The 24018-nt window shown below is 36.1% G+C and overlaps 1 protein-coding gene across 4 annotated transcripts in view; it reads left to right on the top strand.

The window, feature by feature from the left end:
- Positions 1 to 24018, top strand: part of LOC121295483 (growth arrest-specific protein 7-like) — a 99893-nt gene that overhangs the window by 25283 nt on the left and 50592 nt on the right. For all 4 annotated transcript variants that reach the window (XM_041220135.1, XM_041220134.1, XM_041220136.1 and 1 more), the window contains exon 2: positions 21841 to 21961. In XM_041220135.1, coding sequence (XP_041076069.1) covers positions 21841 to 21961 — 121 coding nt within the window. The remainder of the gene's footprint in view (positions 1 to 21840; positions 21962 to 24018) is intronic.

Below are 24018 nucleotides of genomic sequence, written 5' to 3'. Positions count from 1 at the left end.
AATATGAAAGACATTTAGTAAAATATTTGAAAACCATAATATTAATTAAACAAAAGTGACTTTCTAACAGAAGAGGCCTATGCAGAGTTAATGCTTAAAAACATGCACACAACTCACTGATTTTTCTATCTCCACTATCTATAGCTTATCTTGCCTGTTTTTGCTTATCAGGGCCACCTCATTTATAGAAAGCAGGATGGGGTGCTATCTCTTTGAAATATTCTGTGATCTGAAGCAGGGAAGTTTAATTTATCAGCAGAGGGGAATACGAGGAATGTGATGGCATAGCTAGTTAAAGTCAAGGATAAGCCATTGGTATCCTATTGCTTTATATGCTCTTTCTCTGTAGGGATGGGAATGGAGCAAGATGATGCTGTGGTCCTTTATCACCTTTATGATTCGCACTCATAAAACATGTTAACAAGAAAATCGAGAAGTAAATAACAGTTCCTAAGTCTATTGAATTGATCATATTTCTTCTTCCTCTATTGAAGAGGAAGCAATTGACACATTAGCAATGACACAGAGAGCATGTACCTTAGTGAAGGAATGTTAATGTGAACTATAATGTGAACAGTTTATTGCGTGATATTAAACAAAGCCTGTAGTTATAGCCTGTTCATTTTCATCATTAAACATCTCAAAAGAAGGATCTCAAAGGGACAGCAACTCAAAGGGACAGTGTTACAGTCCGGACTACACTTTTGTATTGCAAATAAAAATTCTTAGAGAGTCTTGGAAAAGATAACTGTTATCTCTACATTTTAGTCATCAAACTGTATTTGTAAAATGTGTGAAGTTCCTATTCAATGAACACCAATAAAGCAGCTTCAGGTTCTTTTTAGCCAGCTCTGATTGTTCCACTAAAACTAAAAAGACCCAAAAAAGATGACAATCATTGGGAATTTGGGTAAATGATTTGTAGTTAGCAAATAATATTAAAAAGGCATTTCAGCATTTCAATCTAAGTAGAATAAGCTACAATAAATCCCAAACCAAGCATTTTAACCTATAACTGAGAAAGAGGTTAAAATGAATGACAAGCTATTGCCTGTTTGAAAGATTTGCTTTAGTGATAAAACTATTTTGTTTTGGAGAATTCAAATTATTTTTTAAGCAGCAGTTGTCCCGCACAAAGAGTATTAGAACAAATCATAATGATTTACATTTACATGGTACTCCACTTATCAGCCACCAAGTTATGTGTTTGCTTCGTTGATACAAGTAGTCTAAAAGCGTTTGCATCAGAGACATACAGGTGCTGAATACAACATCTCATTTCCACACGATGAGTCACAAAGCATGACCCTTAACATAATCTTGATAAGAGAAGAAACATCTACAGTTGTGGCCAAACGTTTTCCATCACCTAGGATTTTAGGGTTGAGAAGTGTTCCACACACACACACACACACACACACACACACACACACACACACACAAATATAAATTCTAAGTAGTAAAACTTGTAGAAATTATATTTTATATAATTGTGTGTGTGTGTGTGTGTGTGTGTGTGTGTGTGTGTGTGTGTGTGTGTGTGTGTGTGTGTGTGTGTGTGTGTATGTATGTGTGTGTGTGTGTCTGTGTGTTGGAAAGGTAACCAGACAAACAAGTAGCTAATGTGTGGCATAGTTCAGAATGTGCACGTCAACACGTTAATTCATTTCTCTTGTAATATGTTGTTATCTTCATGGCAATGCATGAAGCTCTCCTGAAGATAATCAGAGTCTAATGACTGTGAATTGAGTAATCTGCATTGGCACGGACGATTTTTTTTTCTTAAATCAGAAACTGCATAGCAACGTATTTCCTGAACATTACGGCAAACAGGTTGTAAGGAAAACTGTCATGACTTGTGCATGTAAACGTCACCATAGTTACATATTGATTTTAGTTTGGAAAGTCATACAAAAAAAATCCTAAAGTTTAATTTACAATGCATCGCTAATACATACCAAATAACTTTAATTGGCATTACAATCCTTATTAATACAAATTTGAAAAATCTGTATGTTGTGATATGTTTCCATCTGCACAGAATGATTATGTTGTTAAACTGTGTATGATATCTGTTACACAGTACTGGTGTTGAACAAATAAGTAATACACTTTACAAATAGTGTATATAAAAATCATTATATCTGGTAATATGCCTTTCTGTATCTAAAAATGTATTGAAATCAAACACCATGTAGCAGGGTGAAATGTAATCCAGTTTTGCTCATGAAAAAAATGTCTGAAGAACAGAATTATAAGCCACACTGCAAGGGTTAAACAAAAATTTTATATAGTTTTTATAAAATATATATATATATATATATATATATATATATATATATATATATATATATATATATATATATATATATATATATATATATATATATCTTATATATATATATTATATATATATAATATTATATATATATCCACTGATATCCCAGATTATTAGGAAGCCAAGTGTTGCTTCATCATCTCCATTTGGCTGTTGCATTATTTATCACAGCAAAGCAAAGCAAAAAAACCCAAAACAAAACAAAAAAAAATCAATCAGTCTGCTATTGCCTCAGTTTCCCCACTGGTACCTTCCCCGGGGTTCTATCCTAATATAAATGCTGTAAAAACCCATTTGCTGCATCATTGCTCTTTGTTTGTGCAAAGTGCATCCCAATGACATGGTGCAACTAGCAGGGCAGGAGTTGGCATCTTTTAATCAGAAAAGAATAGGGTTTACTGATGACACTATTTCTAAAGCTTTCTTGCTGAAGATTAAATTAATCCATAAATTCAAAATGCTTAATCAGAATTCAAAGGCATACAAAACTAAGAAGACACAAAAGAAGGCACTAGGCAAATGTTTGTCTGCTTGATTTACAGCGCCAGGTTACACAGATTCTTGCCACTATTCTTGGCCTGCCTTTACTAAAATAACACTAAATAGTCCAAGAATAAGTCTGTGATACCAGTCTGATTCCATAAAGTGTTAGTGAAGTGAAAGGAATTGAATGAATGGTTTTGATTAAAAAAATGTAAAAAATTGTCAATTTAAGATTGTTTTTAGTCAGTGGTATAATTAATGTGGTAACAATATTAGGTCTGCCACGCCCCAAGAAATAAAAAATAAATAATAATAAGGAACTAATACTAACTTAAAAATTTCTTTCAGGGTATGGAGAAACTAGAAGTCAGTGGCATGCTTTAATCTCAAGTATGCTGCTCAAACCACAATCATTCCGTACTTAGCGGTGCTGATCTAATCTAATAGTTCAAATTCTGTGTTCACTTCCCAAAAAGACCACTGTATTTGACAGCACATTCAATTACATTTGATCTGCTGATGAGTAGATGTTAGTAGATGAGTAGATGAGATGAAGTAAGATGTTAACTAATGGCAAAGCGCTGTACATTTTTCAACTAGTTAATCTGTTTACCTTTAACCCCCTGCCTCTTATAGTGCTAGAATATATTTACAGGGTGTCACATAAGTCAGGCAATATCATTTATTATACCGATTAGGGTGTTCTCTGTTAAATCAGGTGGCCACACCCCTTGACTATCGACACCACACATCAAAATGATCTGAAAGTGTTCCTCTTTGCTTAAATACAGTTCACATCTGAAAGAACAGAGACAACCAATTAATGATTAGGCCTATGATGCCTCATTTATTGGACATCCTGTGTGTTGGTTCCTTGTAGAACTATCAAGTAAAAGCTGGACATCTTTCTTTCCCCAAATATCAATCAACGCTTGTATCTGAATGTTTGTTTTTAATACTACTAATATTTGGAGGTCAGTTTGGCACATATTGTAACATAAATAACATCTGTAGCTCAGTAATTTGGTCATTAGTCTTTGTTGTGTGTATTATTTATTTATTTTTTTATGTATCGTGCATTTTTAGATATATTTATCACATTAATGTGTTATTGATTTAGTCTACAGTAGTTCCAGAGAACCAAACAGCGACATAATAATCAGTCATCACAACTGTAACTAATGGGCCGACCTATCGGAGCTGCTTGCTCGGCAAGAAGAATAAAGATTTAACATTTGAGTTCCTCAGATATATTTGTTTAATTATACAATTGTTTAATTTTCTTCCAGAAAATGATGCATTTCTAAATACACCCGCCTCTGCCACATTACAGTATACCAGGTGCTTTGTGGGGTTTCATTTTTTTTTATATACACCATTACCTCATGATACTCAAATAGAAACAGAGAAGTCACCGTGTAGTACTCTATAAAGCCATATGTTCCAGATGTAAAAGACTTTCCACATCAGTCAGTACAATCTTCTTTTTTTTTGTAGTAAAAGCAAGCAAATGAGTTTAGCCTTAATTAGGAATAATATACTGTAGGTGTTCTCTTCCATTGTAAGGAGTAAGATACCTCTGACTTTAGGGTTTACAGTCTATGCATACTCACAGCAAGCATGAATGCAGGGGCAGTCTACTTCAAGAGAAAAAAATACATGTTAAACAAACACTTTCCTTTAGTGACTTATTACAATATTTTGGGTGCCAGTCAAAAATATATAAGCTGGAAAGTTCAAGCCCTATGTAGAATCTGAAAAAATCTCAAAGGTACTGTAAATTTGTGGTTTTATACCAACCGTGACATAAATTGCTGCTCTGAAGTCTCTTCTATAAAAGAACAAATGGTACACAAAATAAGCCCTGAGAGCAGCCTAATTAAATATTTCTGATGATCCAGGTCAGGTTCTGAGAGACGGTTAATATTAATGTATTGGTTTCTAATGGCAACATAATTGCAGTTCAAGGAGAAAATGTGAATTGAATAAATATTAGAACTACTACAATAGTCCCTAGGAAACACTACTAGGAATTTGTCTGAAAAAAGTCATCCTCTTTAGCTTTGATTTTATGCCATCATACAAGTGAACTATTTTCTCAGCATGCAAGGTGATAAGTAAAACAATGCCAAAGCAAATGAAAAACTCAGATGGCAAGGGGTTTTCCACTGTGCTAATTGTTTGGGTTACTAAATAATGGAAATTATTTTTAATTGGAGCAACATAGGAGACAAAATATATTTTATGGCAGCAAAGATATTTTATGCCAGTTTATTATTACAGTCTATTAGTAGTGTAGCACTGTGAGTTTGCTAATACCCAGTAAAAAGGCATGTGCTTATGAAATAATACAATGTATTATTAGAATTGCCTGAAAAAGGTAGTTAAAATTCATCAGAAAATATAAGCAATGTATTGGTATTTTAAGGGGAACTGAGTATGTTCAGTAAAAAGCTGGTGAACCTACAAAATGAACCTGCACAGCTGTACTACATTTGATCTCTATTAACTTAGCCAGAAATCAAAACAAATCAGATGTACTTTGCTAGAAAATGTAGGACCAAAACTGACCTTTGAATAAAAAAAATGAAAAAAACACTGCAATGTTGACTGCTGTAATTCAAAATGCAAGCAATGCAGCTTGTTTGCAAGTATTAAAAGGTGCTTATTGGAATAAAAAGTAGGTTAACAATTACAACAGCTGGTTGTATTTTGCAGTGAATTCTTAATAATGCATATTGCATACATTTTGAAAAATAAACACTAGCAAACTGTTTGGATGTTCTTTTTAATTATGAAAACTAGTGTGCAAACTTAATGCATTTTCAAAACCACACTTGTCATACAAATTGATTGAGACAAGCAAAGCTCTGGTACTGTAATGCAGGTTTATATCACTCTTCATAGGTATGTGGATGATGGTTATATTGCTGTATACAAAGAATAGGAAAGCACATCTGATTTTTTTAACTGGCTTTAGTCATGTCTGGTGCTGGCAGCTTCCACTCCCAACTCTGCAAGCATGCCTCAATCTGAACACACCCTGACATTTAATCCATTGGTGCACCAGAGCAACGCCCCACAACAGTTCAGAACAACTGAAGATCAGTGGGTGTCTTCCGATGCCACTGCCAAGTCAATCTCACCTTTACCTGGTGTTCCACGCTGGGATCCTACTATGGGCTACTATGTTAAAACCAGCTAACTCCTGTATCATGTGACTTGACAGACTTTTGAGTAGTGAATTAACCTGAACTAAAGAACTAATTAGCAGTAATTGAAGCTAAACTGTATGCATTTTTATTTTAACAACAAAGAATGTCAATTTAAAAAATCAGATGGTATTTCTAAAACTGAAAATTGAGTTCTGTCTGTTCCCTACTGTGATGGGGTAAAAAAAAACAAAAAAAAAAACTCTCTTGTAAATAGGGTTTATTTATTTATGTATTATTTATTTTTTGTTAACTTATGTTGTACCAGTACCTGTTTTCCTTCATCCACATTCAGCAGTATAAAGGCACATAATTCCACCAGATGCATCAACAACAGTATTATCTTCATATTTATCTTCATATTAACTGTGTTAAATGTATTACTTGATAAATGTTCTCAAGAAACTGACTCCTGCTGCAGCGTTTCTGCACTTGCTACCACTGTGTCTTTGTCCAGCATGGTCAAACCCTTGCACATACCCTTTCCTCCACTGAGCTAAGCTCACAATAATATTTTCTGTTCCATTGGTGGTTTCGGGTGCTACCCTTTAGGAAGTGAACTCAGAACACCACAAATAATATTTTCCCTGAATGGGCCATTAAACAAGCCATAACAGCCAGATTTGAACTACTCTTTGAAGCTGGTGTATGAACTATAAATTAAATTGGACAGGCTTGAGCAATCTGCTTATTCCTGATAAATAAAACAACCTTCCTGGAAGTCGCACTGTAGTGGATTTTATTTCTAGTTTCAAGAAATATTAATTTCTATCCAAATAATTATTTGGTTTATTGTATAGTGCAGGGCTACTCAACCCTGGTCCTGGAGGGCCGGTGTCCCTCTTGGTTTTTGTTCCAACTGTACTGTAATGACTTAATTGGACCAGTTAAGTGCTTATTAGAAGCTTAATTGGTCCAATGAATCAATTTAGTGTTATTACCTTCTTTATTTGGATTTTAAAAAAAAAACCACATTGCTCTGTAATAAAAAAGGCAATACTGGTTCAATACGTACAGATGCTCTTACCAATTTGAATTTGTTAAATACAATATAAGAAAGTGTATTTGTTAAACTTAATTCTCAAAGTAAAATTGCAAAAAAAATGAATTGGCATATTTTCAACGCATTTACTCCAGTTTAAATTTTTTTACCTACTACTTTTACAAAACTAGAATCAAACAACTAAGGAGTCGATCAACCTCCACTCCACCAGGAAAAGCCAGAGCACGATTGTATTGGAATCCCCTCCCCACTTACTTATACCAAGGATTAGATGAATTCCATAGTGATTCTCTAGTGCTTGAGAATGCATCAATAAAATCCAGATGTAATTTATCCCCGCAGGATACAGATTGATAAAATCAGCAATACCTTTTGTTATATAATTCTCTGTTAAGCACACTCAGGTTGTTTTTTCCAATGTTTGATGACAAAGTGAAATCTTTTTTAAAATAGGAGTGAAGACTGCCTTCACCAGAGTGTAAATGTATCGAAACATTTTTCTAAGTGATATGAGGTTCAGTTTTATTAAAACATTTTACAGCACTGTATAACCCTGTATTGCATCAACCATGTATTCGTGGTTATCTCAGGATTAACCCTAATAAAAGGTTGGTGAAATCTACAGTATGGAGACTCCCTGGAAATGCAAAGTGCTCTAAAATTAGAGCACTTTACATTTACATATCCCACCCATTGGGATACATTGATCAGGTCAACTCCACAGTTAGAATACATACATCAAAGTGCGACATGTGTTTATTTTAATCAGAGACTACAAAACAGTCATTAAGATATCATGGTGATGACAGAAATGTGCAACACAGAAAACTGTAAAGTGAAAGCCAGCTTATTAATGTGCAGATTTGCTAATGTATTGGTCTTTAAACTTTGTGATTAAATAATAGGAAACAGGCACTTCCTTAGAAATGTCCCTTGCGTTCACAATAACATAGACATACCTTTGCTTCAGTGAATTAATGTTAACAAAAACAAGAGCGTTCAAAGACAGCATGCATCACTTAATCAGAGTTTCTCCCATGTGCTCACTGGTTGAGCTGCACCTCAGAAAGCATTGACACAGGTAGCATTTAGCATTTAATATATATATATATATATATATATATATATATTATATATATATATTATATATATATATACTAGATAGAATATATCAATATAACGTATAAATAGAAAAAAATATGCATAATGCCCCTTTATCTTTTTTTAACGTTTAATAAATATTAATCTAATCCAATGTTTTCCATTTGTTTCCTTGTAGAAGTGTATAGAGGTTCATATTGATTGTGTATGAAAGGATAAGATGATTTAACTATGTATTTAAAAACAATATAGTGTAGGGTGCTATGTAAGATACAAGCTGCTTTTCAACTTGACGATCAGCTTGTATAGTTCTGTTAAATGGCTTTAAAACTGGGCTGTATATTTTTAATTGTCAGCAAAAAAGCTATGCTTCCTCTTTTGGTCTTGGGATAATGGAAAAAAAAACTTTTTTATTTCTTTAAAAAAAACAAAAAAAAAACAGATGGTCCTTGGCAAAAGGATGTTCTGAACTGGTGTCATCAACTGTGCATAGAACAGTCACTGTGGGAGGAAGTACGCTACAGTTTAGCAATGGCATATCTTGAATTGCTCATTTTATGTTGCAAGCTTGAAGTGGAAAATAACATTTACTCAGTTTTCATGTACAGTACTCTGTGTGACTCATGAGTCACTTGCAGGTGTTGAAGAAGTGCTGTTGTAGACAATAATGATCTTACAGTCTTACTCAACATTACAGTTTACAACATTGTATAGAGCTTTAAAAGTTATAATATGTGTTATACATATTCCTGTAATATCTCATTTCCATTTACAGATTGGCAGAACGTACAACTGCATTCCCCGGTTCCTACTGCATCGTTTGTAAATGGATATTTAGGCTACTACTGCAGTCAAATTAAAACAATATTTTATATACAGTATGAACAAATACTTGTGTTTTATACAAACTGAGCTGAAAGCTGTAGGTTTTGTGCAGGTTATTTTAACCACGTGGGAAAAAGTCAAACTTTTGGAAAGCCATTTATAAATTGCTTAAAAATTACATAACTTTGTAGTCCTGATGAAATTTATTACCAAAGTTGCCAAAGATCATTTAATTGAAAATAGTGCAGGGTTTTGCCCAAGTTTACTGTATTCTATAAAAATAAATAAGACTTTTAGGGAAGTGGCTTTATGGCACAGGGTGGAGCGAATGGCCCTTTGTACCGGGGGTTTTGTACCTGATCTGTTCACAGGGATGTCAGGGATGAAACTTGGCAGGTAGTATCAATACACAACGATATATGATGGGCGCTGTCATAGCATGTCTGTAGCAGGGGTAGCACCAAACATTCAACTAGTCGAATAGTAAAGTGGCATCGGACCTCAAAAACTGGTCATCGACTAATCGCACATCACGTGATTGTGACGTAATTGTGACGAGTGTAGTTTCTGATTGACGGAACTGCAGTTACAGTCCATTGTACATCATCAAAAAGCAGCATGCTTTGTGTGAAGTACTTCTGTTATGAAAAGTTTATTACAGTTTACAAGCACCTAATCATGTTTTCAATAGCAGGTCAGACGTGATCAGTGGTGTTCTCAGATTACACAGGAGACAGATGTAAACAAACCACACAGGCTGATGACTGTTTAGACCAGTACACAGTGTTCTTTCAAAATATAAGACTGGAAAGCTTTTCTAAATACTGTTGTATAAGCAAGGAGAAGTTCAATTCCCAGTTTTCTGAAAATAAGTGGCATTGTAGGCTTAAACCAAATGAATGCACTATGAATCCATTAGCAATTTACAGGTGTGGAAGTAATTTCAGAGTGTATTTTGTTTAGGTTTTAAATGTAATTTATCACTAATAACCTTGGTGTCATATCTCATACTCATGTTAGTAGTGTATCCTAACGTGAACAAGTGGGCTGTGCTCTAACAGCAGTCATTAGCTAAGCCTTCTACATTGTTTTTTTACTCAGACTGTCACAGTGTAATGAGCCCCCATGTGTGTTGGTTTTACCCTCAGGGAGTCTTAACATTCCAGCAGGTTGTTCAGCCTTCTCTCTAATTCCGCTCAGTGGGCAACTGTTTAAAGGTATAATTGAATGTGTCTTAAAATTTGAATAAAAAATATACTTTACCTATTGTGGGACATCCAGCTGTTATAAAAGAAGAAAATTAAATATATTTATTTCATGTTGACCCTTATGCACTGATTGTGTCTGTCTTTCTCTCAATGAGAACTTTATTTCTAGAAATTTCTTTTTTCAAGCCAGCTGTTAACCAAAAAATGGCATTATTGAGAGCTGGACGTTTACAATGTGTTCTTCATGCATAGTATTTTATAACATGGTTGTTGCCACAATATAGATTGCTTGCCTGTTCTTTAACATGTTCTTTACCCTTTTACTATGTTTTACTAAGAATTAGTATGAAGAGGATGGATTTCCCTACTGCAGTAGCTGCTGGGAAGTATATCTCATTGTATTACATTAAAAAAGTGAACCAGTGCAGACACTGCATGTTTATTCTCGGAAATGGAAGCCAGTTTTATATTCAAGTTAAAATTATTAGTTCAAGCTAACTGATCTGTGGTCTCTGCTATAATATTTTGAGGAAAAAAAAGACCACATTTTTTTCCCTCCCAAACCAAGGTAGAATAATTGTTGTATCTTTTATCCTGTAGAGAACAATGCCATGACTTCTGAATGCAACATTCTTGTATCGAGTTTCAAAACACATTTCTTGCTATTGTGTGTTAGCCCGGTGAGAATAAACTGTGTGTTCATAATCCCCAACCACTTAAAATGGCACAGTTTTACACACTATTTTCCTACAAAATAAACCACTCCTTCAGCAGGCATGCAGGTAACAGGAGGCTAGTTAAAGGTGCTGCTGCTCTGTGATAAGGGGGGTTGCAAACTAGACAACATGTGTAGAATGTATGGTTTCCCAAAGGACCAGTGGTGGAAGCATTTGGAGGATCCTTATACTTAATACTGCCACTGCATTTTTATTTATCCATACTAATATGTGGGATGAACAATCCCCCCCCCCCCCCCCGTGAAAAACAATGTTGTTTCATCCAATCGCAGAAGAAACAGCAACCCAAACCAGGTAAATATACAGTTATAATACAGCCCCAGATGAAACCTGCATCACAACTGAATCACAAACACAGTTCAAGCACAGCATATCTCGGTTTTATTACTAAAATTACCAAACAGCTGCAGTGGCACCTTATTCCACCTGAGGAGGATACTGTACCTGGAATGGAACAGCCTCCACTGGCACTGAGCTCACTAAATTGAAACCGCCCAGACCAACAGAACTGTAAAGTTTAATACTCACAAAGTTCACCAATGAAATGATCGAGCAGCATTGCCTGGTACTCACAGGGATGATTGCATGCACATGCGTTTCCTAATGCTGGTTTTGTGTAAATATTCCCTCGCTAATCGGACACTGCTTATTGATTATTCCATATATAGAACCCTAAACTTCTCACTTGTAACTCTATTAAATGTTCATGCTTTTGAATAATTGTAACAGCAAAACAATTAAAAGACTGAAAAACACAAATGTTAAGGCGGAGAGAGTTGATGTTGGACAGCAGCTGTAATAAAATTTTAAGAAACATCCTTAGAAATGTACAGCTCTAAAAATAAAGTGAACCCACTTAAAGCTTCACAACACTTATCTTTGTGGACGGGCCAAGCAGGATATAATGGTATCACTGTATTTATGCCAAGAGCAACAACTCACAGAAGGTTAGGCCATTATAGGTCTATCACAGTGTCTTTGATGTTGCAATACCTCATGACGTGCAAGTATTTCAGTTTGCAGCATACCATGCCTACCTCTGCTGTTACTACAGATCAGTTTTAGTGTCAATTGTCAACAGCACATAATTGTATTGTTAAGAATTGACATTTTCAGCCCAAATCAAAGTATCAATTATGCATTTAAATCTCATTTGAAATCTCATTCTAAAAGTGAAAAATAACCATTTCATGTATGTAGCTCCTGTCAAATAGATAGCAATAACAATTTATGAAATTCAGTAACACAGTGAGAAATACCAAATAAGGTGATCGGAAGACCTAGCTTCTGACGCTGTTAAGAACCTGTGCTAATGAATTCCCATACCAAGTTTTTTTTTTTTTTTACAATTGGATGGTAGCATGCTTGATATTAGTCTGAATGTACGTTGTTTTTAATATCCTAGCCTAAAAATTGAGGCCCAGATTTCTAAAAGGATTGCGCATGTTTTACGACCATAAAACGGGCACTGAGGGTTCTGAATTCGTGGATGGGATTTATAAAACATGTGCAATGACATAAACATGCAATTAAAATGTGATTTGCATTGTTAATTAGCTGCAGTCAGACAGTAGGCTATATAAAAGACGCGGTGATGTGGGAGACATAATTTTCAAGGACAAAGAAACATTTAATAATATTTTGCAAGGAGCTCATTTTTTAACCCTTCTGATGAAGTCAGTTTGTAAATTACGGTTTATAATACCGTAATGTAAGGTCTCCCCACAGTGACAAACGAGAGCCTTTACTTCTTAGACTGTAGGCATTATTAAAAGAATGGTATTCTGAGGCGCGCGAAAGAAAAAGTCTCATATGTAATGAAGGCTCATCTGCCACCGTTATTTTAGTAAAGCCTACTGAATATATTTTTTGTAGTAAGTCGCAGGCAGTATTGTTAAATTCCAGTTGGAAAGAAAACGGTAAAAAAAAGGGGGGGCAGCGGGACAGACAACGCAGTTAGTTTGTAACTAGAGCAAGTATAGTTTTTCGATCATGTAGGGGAACCATACAGATATGCTTTAAAATCATACATAGAGTAAGAAATATAGACAAACATACAAAACAGGAGAGTTGTAACTGAATAAGAATTTAAGAAGATGTGTTGTAGTTAAACTGAAGACTGTTCGTATGCAGCTGTATATATTGCTGTACAACAGTGGAAGGATTATCCATCCATTTGACTGCCATGGATTTAAGTAAATAAAACTTATTGTTTCTGAAGTTTGAAAAGTCTATATGCCTGGAATTCTATACAAAATAAGAAGCTGAACTAATATGTGAAGCACAGTAACTGGATTATTGCGTCATAATGTATAAGCAACCTAAAATACAAACTCTGAAGTGGTACATTTGTTTATTAAGAAGCCACTGCACATTCCATATTTATTCATTTATCCTGGTGATGTATTTTGAGCTTGTAACACATCTTCATGTGTTACAAGTACAGCTTGTACCAAAATCTCCAGTTCCATATTGGTAGATTTCAGTTTTCGCTTCTGAGCATCCTCATCACCATGGCTAGTACCAGACTGGGGGGTCTTTGTGTGCCATTCATTTTCTTTTGGAATGTGTACCCGCTATTTGTTGTGAGAGGTGTGTAATTGTCCAACGCTAATTGTGGTAAGAGGTGTTTAAATTGGTTGATTGCAGAATCGCCTGCTTTACTTAATTAGTCTTATAAAATAGGTTGTTATTTTGACGATGAGTGCTGCCATACTGAACACACACATTACATGGCTTTTTGCGGTTGGCTTCTCCCCTTTATGAATTTGGGCCTCAGACTTTTAAAACATTTTCTGTTTTTAATAAAATTATATGTTGTCAGATTAAATTATTAGTTGCTAACTGTGCTCAGATGGCAGCCCAGCAGGATTTTTCATCTTTCTATATCAACTGTTCTCAAGAGATATTACAGAGTGAACTGAATTTTTGGTTCCTCAATTGAATTTCAGTTGCCTTCTGAAGTGTTAGGTCTGCTCTGAAGCATTCCTAGCCAGCCCTGTCTTTCATCCCACTAGATCTGAGATCACAAAAACATCTTTCGTCATGACTGAAATTAATTTAAAACTTCAAACCAGTCCCCTGTGTGGAGTAATTTTTCCCTTCAACCCACCTCATGACTGGGCCAGTTATATGAACAAGCCCTGGGACTGAACCCAATTTTCAATGGGTGTCCCTGCTTGGCCCCACTAGATCAAATTAAATTACCAAACCCATCACTTTTAGGGTTTTTAGAAGTTGTTTGCATTAGCCCAGATTTACGAGGTTGTCCTGTAGAGTGAATCTCATAAATTATTTGTATGAGAAAATGTTTCAATACCTTTGTGCTGTTGCTGCTGATGCTTTTTCTGATGCTTTATTGTTTTTTGTTTTGTCATTCCTATCTTTTATATTCTTTAAACTGGAATATGTAGATATTTTCAGTGCTATTTTAGCACGTTGGGGTGGATGGTTCATTTTGAAAGGGGAACTAAGTTGTTAGGCTCTGGAGCTCACTGTTGGATTAATAGTTGAAAGGGACCCCAACTAAATTAGCCCATTTTATGTTTCGTTATTATGTTGAGTTCCTGTCACTTAAGGTTAAGCATTAGAGTGGCGAGTAAGTTAGGGTCACTCAGGCCTAGAATCCTGCCAGGGAGTTAGGGCTTCATGTGTTTAGATAACTTTGGTATACCAACAATCAGACCATGTGATCAACAGCATAGGTAACAGGATGCAGCTTATCCGTAGAGTTTGAAACAATAGCTGAACTCATATACAAAAATACGTGAACACCTAATACGTCAAGAATTTGTCATTCATTTGTAAAATGTGTTTTGGTAGCCCGGTCACTTGTGCATGTCACGCTTAAATAACTGTATCTTCTCATCAGGAATGAAGTTTATGTAAATCGTTTGCTCAGTTTTTCATGGTACACCTGTAATGGATATACACACCAATTCTAAATATTTTGTATACGTCTACTGTTTAGCAAGAAATACTGCATTAGCTTGATTTTAAAAAAAGCTAAATTGTTGCAGTGATTACTGTATATATATATATATTTTATTATAAATATATTTGTCATGCATTAAGCTGTAAAAGAATCTGCACATTGGAAGCGCTCGTATTGTTTCAAGATTCACAAGTAAACCTAATGAGGTGAACATGGAAAGCTGCTAATAGAGAGTTTCACGCCATTAATAACACTGTGCTCTTTAAAAGGACCAGCAAACGCTGCAGTGGATGTGTACCAATGGAGTCTATTTTAGTGATTCATTATGACTTTGGGTGAATTGTATAACACAATTAAACTTAAGAGCCGTTCAGGACATTACTTTTTGATCACATGCAAGAAAAGATGAATATGGTCATTTGGGAGCCCGCTGTGCTTTCAAAACCTTTGTTACGACCAGCATTGCACTTCTACAGTATGCTCACTGCTTTGTTTGTGTTTAAAGTTATTTGACAGGCAGTGCCTGGTTTTCTGGGCAGAATGCCAAACTGTTGCTAAGGATGTTCCCACAATATCACCAGCATTTATAAAATATTCTTTTAATTTTGTTCTCTTTTTATTTATTTTTTATTTGTACAAGTCTTTTATTAAACTGTTGCCTATCTAGTGTTGACAAATAAAATATGACATGTTGAATATTTATTTCATGGCATTTATTTTGATGTTTACAATATGGAGGGTCATTTACATGCAAGTCATGTTACCATCAACTGACTGTTTTCTGAACACTAAAATGCATTGACCAGAAGGCATTTAAATTACAAAGGAAATATAATTACTCAACACATTTGTTTTGCCATTAACAACTTGTACTAAGAAAACTAAAATAAGGAACACTACAGCATTTCCCAATGATTTCCCAGTTGAATCTTTCAGTGCGGTATGTCTTTTTATAAAAAGGTCAGCCTTGTTTAATGTGAAAGACTGTAGGCATGAATAGTAAAGAGTTTGTTGCTTTACCTGAGTGCTGAGAAATGATGATCTTTTTTCTACTGTTAAAGGATATTGCTTTTATTTCTGCATGTCTGCCCTTCAGATTTGCAAAGAAAAGCTTTGCAGTTGGAACAATTGATATCTGGCATAATTTGTTTAGACTTCATCATTTTTTGTATCTGTGCTTCTTAGAACATACAGTACGTTAGAGAAGAATTCTTATGACATGATAAACACACATGAACCCCTGAGAGAGAAATACAGTCTTGCAGTTTATCGTGTGTCCTATTTGTTGTTCTACGTTGTAGCAGTATGCAATCGGGGCTGATGGAACTGAGAGAATGGAGTTTCTTTGGTTTAATGGACTTCTCTAAAGTGGTCATGAAAAAACATTGAGCTTGCAAGATAATTTTCTGTTCTTTCTTTTTTTTCTTGCTTTGCTGGAGAAATGGTAAAGATCATGCTGTTTCCGGAATTCTTTTTAGCGTTATTTAATATTTTGGAATTGTATAACCCAGAAATGTGTCTGGCACACTATATTTTAAACTCTTACCTCTTATTAGCACAAAAAACTGTAAGGCCATATTTGGTGATGCCCATTCATTCTGCCACCACACTTCCTCTGCAGCATATATTATGACCCCTAGCCTGACCTCAAATAGAGTCCAAAATAAGGTCCTGCATTATTTAATAGAATGTCAATGCTATAGAAAGCTGCTGCTGCTTCCTGGTATATAATCAGTTCATGTGTGGTTGTTCAAAATCATTGCAATGGTTGTGCTGCAGTCAGACCATATGATCTACAGCCAGTATGCCAACATGCAGTCGTTTATTTGGTGTTATATCTGTATGTCCTGAAATAACAAAAGAAAAGCAAGTGAAAAAAAACAATAGATTCTCAGCACAATGTAAGAATTTATTTAAATACATTGGTTGAGCCCTGAGTACCACTGAATTAGATCATTACAAAATGTTCATTGTTTTCTTGACAGATTCGACGTCAAATGGCTGGATAGCAGTTTTGTCAGTTTCCTCACACAATAGTGTATCAGCTGATAGAAGTAGGGCAGTGCTGGTGATAAGGAATTGTACAAGTGAGCAATTGTTTACTCTGTCTGTAGCAGCATTGTTTGAAAGTGCTCCGTGGCTGAAATGTGAGTGGGTAATTTAAGAGGGGGAGGCTGGAAGGTATGTGTTAGTTTGTATTTGGAAGGTTTCACGTCTGTGGAAATTGAAATGATGGTTTATTGCAAATGTGTGTTCGAACATTCCAACCTTACATGGCGTGTTTCCCACTGCCGCGTGTCGTTTTACACTGTAGGCTCTCCAGCGCTAGAAAACAGTAACATTTTGGAAGACAACCAGGTTTCCTGTAAAGTGCTTTTTGGAAACTTCATATGCATCTGAAGCTCCAAGATTCAATGTCTTGACTCACATTTAGAGGTTTAAAATAATACTCGCCTTAAATTATTGTTTAGGAAATAACTATACTTCAAAAAAGTTACATTTGATGGTGTCATTCTTAAATATCTATAAATTTGTATGAGGAACTGTTCAGCTTGCCCTATGTTTAGCATGTAAAGCTATTAGAAGGACGCTCAAATTGTGCTGGGAGACAGGAACTCTATCCCCCAGAGGCCTTTGCAACCAAAGGCACCCACCAAGGGTGTGTTTTTTTTCCCTTTGTGAGTTCTGGTAGTGCTCCCACATAGCTTTTTGGAGCGCCATGTGAAGTGTTAAAGTGTGGTTCTTTCTTAACCAACAATTGAGACAGCATTCAAGGCAAGATAAATTATGATATTAACTTTCAGTTATTTTTAAAATTCAAACTAGAAGATTGGTCCACTGATTCCTGGCATCTGAGTTTTAGTCCATCACAGTATGTAAGGAATGGAAAAAAACAAACATTTATAACCGGTTTATGAGAAATCCATCAATGATTCACCAAGGTGAGTTTCAGTTCAAACCTGGGGAGGTTTGAGTTTTCCTAATTTGCTTTATCACCTGTTGTTCACCTGAATTATATGGGCAATTGTTCCCATAATTATATGCAAATGTAATGCTATTCTGCGATAGTGCAATTGAGGCCTATTCAGAAGTGTTACAGAACAGGCGGGAGGGTCTGCAGTCAAATACATTACTTTTTTAACATCACCACGTTTTGATGTTTTTAAGTTATTTTCATATCATGTTTCTATGGAGTTTCCATGGAAATGCCTTTATGCCTCCTTTCACAGAGTTCGCCTGGTAAAGGCATGACTGCATGTTGTGCAGGGTGCGTCAGACAGTCAGGGGAGTGCAGTTTTTGACTTCTCTGGGATTCCACAGTGAGCATTGGCTTTGGCACTCCCAAGGGTTAGGAGGCAGAATTCTCAGGGACCGTTTTGCCTCCTATAGCAGACCTTACTGGCCAGATGCCCGGTGAACTCAAAACGAACGCCAGCAGTAGCTTGCCAACATCGACTGTGGAGCTCCTGGGTGTAACGAGGCAATTGAGACAAGTGTGTGTAAGTGATTGTGCCACAAATCTATTAATAGCCAGTGTTGAAGAGGAACACTTTGTTTTACCAATCTGCTTGCTTTGTCATTGGTTCCATTACTATTATGAGTGCATACACATCAAAATAAAAAAAAAGACATCTCGACATCTATACAAAAAAGTGACAGCAGGTTTTAATCTATTGTGTTGCATTTAGATGCAGTATATGAAGAGGTGCAGATAGTTGTGTGTTAATGGAAGCTTACGTTGTGCTATATCTTAACAGCACTCACTCATCAGGTTACTTTATGAGAATAGAGAAGCTTTCATATATCAAGGCAACAAACCTGCCTTTGCCCTCTACCACTAGCTTCCTTTATGTATAAATTCAAAATAATTGTGAATGCTCATAGCACTGTATCTTTCTATTAAAGTAGCTGTACCTAAGTCTCTCTGTTCAATGTTGAAACCTGTTGGTCTTCAGTTACCAGGAAGCACACTCAGTAGAGATTTATTAAGCGGGCTGTTGCACAACCTCTCCGATATGCTGGATTGATTTAAACTTTTCCGATGGCTCTTTGGAAACAGCACCTGCAACAGCTGTAACAACATTGAGCTGTTTCACTATAATAGACTATAAAAAAGTATATGAAAAGCATATTATGTGGCCTAATACATTACAGTTTGTACCTTATTGAACATTCACATGGACTCAGTGGTGTTTTACATTCAAACTAACTTACCTTACCAACCCTGTGCAGTACATTGTTTTGCTACACAGGCAGGCTTGGTGCCAGCTGGCTTGCCCTCTTCATAACTATTTGAGTGAACCTCATCCCTGACCTAAAAGCCTCCTGCCATTCAGTCGTGAGCGTCTCTCAAACAGAGACACAGAATCGTGACACACTGTACTCAAGTGTAGCCTCCATAGCTCTGGTGCGTGCTCAGGTGCATTCTTGTTGAGCATGGTGCATGTGAGTCTATAATGAACTGTCAGGGAGATGGAGTAATGGAGTGTCATCTGACTATTTTCAATTCAGTAAAATGCCTGTATCCTCTTATATTCAGCAATGTGGATGATTTAAATTGCAATTGAACAGACAAATTAATGATGGGTGATGAATTTGGCCGGAGACCTTGTCCATGGGTGCTGACAGTTATCCACAATGTTGGCCGACTAGCGAATACATGATGACATCATGTAGTCGAGTGCCACGGATACGAGCTACTTCCCCCCAAATGACAAAGCCGCCAAACCATGACTGGATAAAATGAAGATGATGAAAGATCAACATAACAACTGAAGTGGTGCAATGCCACCTACCCCCCAAAACTGGGAAAAGGATGAATGAAAAGTAAACAGTTGAGACACGGGACCGCCCCCCAGAACATGAAATGCACTGAGGTAGAACCCGGCCTCTCCAGCCTGCCACACTCCCTGCAGAAACTAAATATGAACCGCTTGGCACTAAATACAAACCCTACTTGTTGGTAGGAGGAAACCTTAGGGAATCCATGGCTGAGGGTAGCCCTTCCTCCAGGTTCTAAAGACGGCAGTCTCCCTTGTTGGCCTTGCCGCTCGCGATTGAGAGGCCAAACAACAAAAGTGACATGAATGAAAGCCACACAGAGCTTTTATGGCGCTTGAATATGACTTGTTGATTAGTGGGCGGATTCTTCTTCCAGAAATACAACCATCGTTTTCCTTGAATAAAATAGAATAATTAAATAGACCCCACATAGACAGTGATGGAGAATCTCATTGAAGCATATACACAATCTTAAATGAAGTTTAATTACTGTTTATAATTCAGCACAGAATGACAGAACTAGGAGTCAAAGACAAATGTTAAAAAAACATATTTATCACTTGAGCAAATTGCATTACTGAACAATAATCTCCCACATATTTGCAAAACAAATAAATAACTCAAAGTACTTCTCCCATAATAAACATTTGATGTGTCTATCTCGCTTTATCTTTTTATATAGTGCCTTTCATAGTGGACCACCATCACAAAGTGCTTTATAGAGGTACGCTGTGAACTCTGCATATATGCAGAGTCACTTACAATAAGACATTGATTTAACATCTCATCCACAGAATGGAGAACAAGGCAGTTAAGTGACTTGCTCAGGGTCACACAGTGAGTCAGTCAGTGGCAGAGGTGGGATTTGAACTGGTGACATTCTAGTTACAAGCACTGGACCACACTGCCTCCTGTAGTCTATTTGGGGGTTTGTGAATTATTAAACATGTGGATCCTTCAATGACTAATTCAGTTCCACCCTTTGGAAAATTATGTTCTAAAAATGGATGAGCCTAGATGACTGTGTTCACGTTATTAACCCATTAAACCGTTCAGTGTGGTGTGTCTAGGCTGATGTTGTTATGGCAACTATTTTTGTTGTTTATCTGAAAGATAAACAATGGATATTTAATGTTTTTTTAGACAAGAAGCATGGCTGGTCTTTAGTATTTGATACACTGCGTAAGTGCAAAATGAGTCTTTCAACACACATATTTATTTTCACTAGAAACATAATTCATGTAAACTTGTAAAACATACTCTTCTGGGATGTACTTAAAGTGTTTTTCCTAAAAACTTGTACTTCTTCCGGTGGAACATTTCTTTCAGTTTTCTTTCTGTGTAATTTATTCACAGTTGTAAATTAAAGAGTCACAATATTTGTCCAAGAATAGATAAAAAAACATAGCTTGATCTTTCCATCATACGAAGTGTTAAAGCTGTTGCCCTATAGGAGTATTAAAGGTATATCTTAAAGACTGGTGAACCGTGAAGTAGAGAAGACCATCCCTGTTTGCTCACTTGGGATTAATCTAGAAGATATACCTCAGGGCTCTATGTACTAATATTACTTACGTGTTCTGCGAGCAATGTGCTAAACAGCTATTTCGTGAACAACGACTGTATATCACCTCAAGTTTACAAACAGCGTACATTACTGCTTATTATACAGAAGAGATTTAAATTTCTATCTCATTGTAAATAGATTTGCAATGCCGAAGGTCAAGATTCAGAACTTCTTGCAAAGATAAATGAGTGGTGTAGTGAACAGAAAAAAAGCATTAGGCAAATATAATAGAATGGAACTATTTCTTCTGCAGACTTGATGCAACTATGGCACCAGCCAAAAAGGAAAGGAAAACAAATTTCCACAAAGATGAAATTGACCTTTTAGTTAGTGAAATGGAAAAAAAAAATCTGGAAATATTATTTAACACTTTGCAGGGCCAAAAAAACAAACAGGACAAACTAAATGTGATGTGTTAAACTTAGCACAGACCCTGTGCACAGCGAAAAGAAACCAAAACGGGACATGTAAAAGAAAGGGTCCCCAAATATGGACAGCATAAATAAAATAAAGCTTGTTTCTATATATTGACGTTTACCATAGTAAATTTGCATGGTAATTCTCCAGTTTACCATGTTTGTACCCTAACCATGCTTCCCTATGCTTTCGGTACTTTCTATAAAGCCTATTGTATTTTTCTTTATTCACAGAAGCCAATATCAGTTAGCCCCCTGCCTGAAAATGAGCCAGGAAACAGCCCACTTCCTGAGGGATGGCAAAGCTACATGTCACCACAAGGGCGCCGGTACTACGTCAACACATTCACCAAAGGTAAGTGCACTGCAATGTGTTCAATAAAAGACACCATAGTGTTATGAAGTACAAGCTACAGTGGCTGACAGTAGTGTGTACAACTAACATGGGCAGCCAGGATGGCACTAATTCAACATGACACATTTGAAATATGTTTAAACTGTCCTGGTGGGATACATGACCAATGAGTTATGCATCTAATTCCTTCCGGGAAGTTGTGGGTGGCAGTCTGCAGCAAAGTGGGCTCCCCAGAATATCTTACATAGTTCTCGCTGTTGGCACTGTTTCTAGTTAAACATCAGTACTTTGTGCAGCCTTGGAGAAGGAAGCATGTACCTACTGATTGCCTATAGTCCTCGAGGAAAACATGTCCTATCTGTCAGAATGGCTCGCTACAGTCAACGCTGATCCCAATCAAACACCGGTAGTTTGTGCAAACATGGATATGGCTGAGACTCTCAACTGAGCACCTCTCTATCAAACTATGTATTAAATGTCTAGCCCAACATGAATAGTTGATTTGCAACAGATACTATCTATATTAAAGGCAGCTTGAGACCATTATACAGAATTATTGTATATATAAATACATGGATGAAAGCTGTATTTGTATCCTGAGCCATTCAAAAAAAAAGGCATAATACCACAGTAGTGACTTCAAAAAGTGATAATTCCTCTAGAGGAAAATATACTTCAACTTTGACCCATTCGACTCATCGAGACCATCACTTTCAATTCAAACACAAAATGTCTTAGAAATGTTAATTAATGATCAATAAAATGAGAATATGTTTAAATTTTTTTATTTTTTTTAAATGATGTAAAGCTGGTACATTCGTATCTCAGAGAAACTGGAGAGGAACGGGAAATTTAAACAAGGTAAAGGCAATCATCCAAATTAAAGCTGAAGCGCTGACATTGAACGTCTGTACGGCACTGAAACACTAAGTTTTAAAAACCCAACTGTACTGCTGAACCTCATCTTCTTTAATATTAGCATCACAAGGTTGTCCATGTATTATACAAAATAATAAATGGGTCTATTCAGTGAGTTACAGGAAAACAATTCCAATTCCAAATATATATATACACACAGTACATTTTGAATTATTTCGTAAAGATGAATTCTGAGGTAATTTTTTCCTGTGAGGATACACAATGAACTGATATGGTGTTAGTTGTTGGTGGCATTGCTGTTTGTGAATATCTTTCCTCTTGCTTTCAGCTTTTATCAGTCATATCCTGAGGGCACTAATGTGTATTCCTCATTACTTCTTGTCCAGTGCTATCAGGAATGTCTGTCTTCATTCATTTGTGAACTGCAGTGTTTCAACAGGCTATTGTCTTTTCTGAAACCCTGAAGTGCAGTCAGATGGTCATGGTACTGTCTGTGCTCTAGAGTTGCATTGCCCAGCACCACTATCTCTTCTTGTTCAGGCATGTGTTCACACTAGCGCCCTGTCTCAGACAAATATGATTTTGTATTCTGTTCTTTTAGCATGCCATTGTGCTGAAAGACCTCTCCTGATCTGAACTTCACTGATTGTGACTGCAGAAGAAAATGCTTTTGAGAGGAATAAAATGAGCTGAAAAACAAAAATAAATTTAGTGGAAACCTAAATCCCAGGATGCGTTAACCTATAATCTGTATATTCTTTAAAATCAAGAAACTGGGTTTAGAATACCTGTATTCAAGGACATGGCACAAACAAAATAATTCCAATAAATCAAACCTTACATGTGTTACCATTCCATTATAGCCCCCTTTTTCATTACCTGTCTTACATACCAAAATATAGCGAAGCCTTGAAAACTAAACTGGTGAAGGGCCCGTATATAGTAAAATATGGCACAGGTATAATTTATACTCAACATGGCCTAATCTTCAATGAACCGAGTTTGTGAATTAATGAACCATGAAGAAACAAGGGGTTGCTGAAAATATTACAAGGATAATGCTGTCTTTACTATTACTTTACAGTCATTTATGTATTTTTTTTTTGGGGGGGGGGGGGGGTCAAATAAAAGCATATGGTATAGGGCTATAATGGTTGTAGGTTTATGGCATACATCTG

The sequence above is a fragment of the Polyodon spathula genome, chromosome 20 (genome assembly GCF_017654505.1).
Source record: "Polyodon spathula isolate WHYD16114869_AA chromosome 20, ASM1765450v1, whole genome shotgun sequence".
In the NCBI taxonomy this organism is placed as follows: Eukaryota; Metazoa; Chordata; class Actinopteri; order Acipenseriformes; family Polyodontidae; genus Polyodon; species Polyodon spathula.
This window is presented reverse-complemented; position numbering and strand designations above follow the sequence as displayed.